Source organism: Otolemur garnettii, unplaced genomic scaffold, assembly GCF_000181295.1.
Source record: "Otolemur garnettii isolate 467f Iridium unplaced genomic scaffold, OtoGar3 scaffold00312, whole genome shotgun sequence".
NCBI classification, from domain to species: domain Eukaryota; kingdom Metazoa; phylum Chordata; class Mammalia; order Primates; family Galagidae; genus Otolemur; species Otolemur garnettii.
The window spans coordinates 526809-530058 of NW_003852707.1; the positions used below are offsets into that span (position 1 = coordinate 526809).

Sequence of the window (3250 nt, forward strand, 5' to 3'; positions counted from 1 at the left end):
GGAGGCAGGAGACTCGCTTGAGCCCAGGAGTTGGAGGTTGCTGTGAGCTGTAATGCCACGGCACGCTACCCAGGGGGAGAGCTTGAGGCTCTGTCTCAAAAAAAAAAAAAAAAAAAGAAATCTTACATCTTGGCTTAGTGCCCATAGCACGTGGTTACAGCACCAGCCACCAACAATGACAACTGCAACAAAAAAATAGCTGAGTGTTCTGGCAGGTGCCTGTAGTCCCAGTACTTGGGAGGCTGAGGCAAGAGAATCGCTTAAGCTCAAGAGTTTGAGGTTGCTGTGAGCTGTGATGCCATTGCACTCTACAGAGGGTGACATAATGAGTCTGTCTCAAAAAAAAAAAGAAATCTTACATCTTGTTTGTAGCCTCTGTGTTTGCTGATAGTATTTTACTTAGTCTTTATTTAATATAAATTCTGGACAGTGGTCATTAATGTGACAGTGCATTCTACAACCTCCACATCTCCTGTCGTTTCTCTTCTGGGCATCCTGAAGGTGTTTAGAACCTTTGCCACAAGAGCAGGGAAATATGGAATACACCAAACAACTAATTCTTGGTTGTCTGCTCAGCATCTGCCAAAAACTCTCTCCAGATGGTGGCAGAATACCCAAAGGTATGTACTCGTTGGCAAGAAAGAGGAAGTATCTAAATTTGAGTGCGAGTGTACCTGCCACTTAGCTTTGTTTCTTCTTATTCCTGTAGATGTTGTGGATGAGGAGAAGTTCAATGTGGAACTGATAGTTCAGTGCATCCGCCTTTCAGAGATGCCTCAGACCCATCACCACGCCCTCTTACTTTTGGGTACTGTTGCTGGGATATTTCCGGTAAGTGTTAATGATTTAAGGTTTTTAGCAGGTATTTCAGATATATTTCTTTCATGAAAATGCATGATGATACCTACTGGTTTAAATTCATTAGGCTTTGGGATCTTTAGTACAGGTAAGCCCTCCTCTTCTGGAGTTTTTTGGGGTTTTTTGGCCCTGCCTCTTAATTCCTAGGACATTGGGGTCTGGTTGGTCTTACTTGCTAAGCTTCGCTTTTCCTTTGTATAAGGTGGGAATGAATAATAGTAGCTTTCTTCATAGGATTTTTGTGAGAATTCAACTGGATAATTCATGGTTAGCACTTAGGACAGTACCTAGCACACTGCTACTCTGTAGTAAAACAGCGACTATCTTAGTGTTACTTAGAAAAAATAATATCCTATTAATCCTTAAATGATCCTATCAACAGCTTTCAACCAGTGACTTCATAAAACTATTTGAGGCTCAGTGCCCATAGCTCAGTCAGTAGGGCGCTGGCCACATACACTGAGGCTGGTGGGTTTGAGCCCAACCCAGGTCTGCTAAAAAACAATGACAACTGCAACCAAAAAATAGCTGGGCATTGTGGTGGGTGCCTGTAGTCCCAGCTACTCGGGAGGCTGAGGCAAGAGAATCTCTCTTTTTTTTGAGACAAAAGTCTCAAGCTGTCACTCTGGGCAGAGTGCTGTGGCATCACAGCTCACAGCAACCTCAAACTCTTGGGTTTAAGCAGTTCTCTTGCCTCAGCCTCCCAAGTAGCTGGGACTACAGGCACCCACCATAATGCCCAGCAAGTTTTTAGTTGTAGTTCTCATTGTTGTTTGCAGGCCTGGGCTAGATTCGAGCCTGCCAGCTCCAGTGTATGTGGCTGGCGCCCTAGCCACTGAGCCACAGGTGCCGAGCCAAGCAAGAGAATCTCTTAAGCCCAAGAGTTTGAGGTTGCTGTGAGCTGTGACGTCACAGTACTCTACTGAGGGCAACATAATGAGATTCTGTCTCAAAAAAAAAAAAGGAAACTATTTGATTATAAACTCCCTCATTTAAAGAAATCATGTGTCATATAAAAATCTATTATTTAAAATTTTTAATAATTATAACCAATTTCATACTGGGGATTTAGGTGGGAGGTTCTTTTTTTTTTTTTTAAGAAAGAGCCTTAAGCTATCCCCCTGGGTAGAGTGCCTTGGCATCGCAGCTCACAGCAACCTCCAACTCCTGGGCTCAAGCGAGTCTCCTGCCTCAGCCTCCCAAGTAGCTGGGACCACAGGCGCCCACCACAATGCCCGGCTATTTTTTTTGGTTGCAGCCATAATTGTTGTTTGACGGGCCTAGGCTGGATTCGAACCCGCCACCTTAGGTGTATGTGACTGGCACCCTGGCCACTTGAGCCACAGGCATTGAACCTAGGTGGGAGGTTCTTAACCTGGGGGTCTCTATGAGCTTTAGGGGGCTTTTTTTTTTTAATTTTTTAATTTTTTTTTTTTTTTTTTGTAGAGACAGAGTCTCATTCTATCGCCCTTGGTAGAGTGCCGTGGCATCACACAGTTCACAGCAACCTCCAACTCCTGGGCTTAGACAATTCTCTTGCCTCAGCCTACCCCCCCACCCCCCTTAGCTGGGACTACAGGCACCTGCCACAACACCCAGCTATTTTTTTGTTGCAGATTGGCTGGGGTTGGGTTTGGACCCTCTACCCTCGGTATATGGGGTCGACGCCCTCCTCACTGGGCCATAGGCACTGCCCAGCTTTAGGGGGCTTTTAATCTACAGAAATCATGTGCAGTGTTTTACATGTGTGGGATTTTTTTTTTCTTAAACGAGAGTCTATAGCTCTCAAAGGAATTGATAATCCAGAAAGAAGAATCAATGATGTGCTTGTTTTGTTTTTATTGAAATAATTGTTTATGTGCCATAAAATTTACCCATTTAAATGTACAATTAAGTGGTTTTAATGTATTCTCAAAGTTGTACACTCATTCCCATAATCTACTTTCAGAACACGTCTGTCATCTCAGAAAGAAACCTATACCCATTTGCACTCACTCTTTGTCCCCCACTCCCCAAAACCTCCCACTGCCTGACCATCACCTCCTAGCCCCTGGCTATCAGTGATCTACTCTCTGTCTATGGATTTGCCTATTCTGGACGTTTTATGTAAATACAACGTGGGGCCTTCTGTGTCTAGCCCCTTTCACTGAGCGTAATGTTTTGAGGTTCATCCATGTTGAAGCTTGAATCAATATTCCTTTTTATGGCTGAAACAACATTCTATTATATGTATATACCACATTTGGTTTTGTATATCTGGGTTTTTTTGTTTGTTTTTGAGACAGAGTCTCACTATGTCACCCTCAGCAGAGTGCTGTGGCATCACAGCTCACAGCAGCCTCCAACTCTTGGGCTTAAGTGATTCTCTTGCCTCAGCCTCCCAAGTAGCTGG

General features: G+C 44.0%; 1 protein-coding gene across 1 annotated transcript in view; it reads left to right on the forward strand.

Annotated features, from left to right (window-relative positions):
* The window catches only part of HEATR1 (HEAT repeat containing 1), a 59620-nt gene that overhangs the window by 32799 nt on the left and 23571 nt on the right, over positions 1–3250 (forward strand). The window contains 2 exon segments of the mRNA XM_023509021.1: positions 502–620; positions 710–831. Coding sequence (XP_023364789.1) covers positions 502–620; positions 710–831 — 241 coding nt within the window.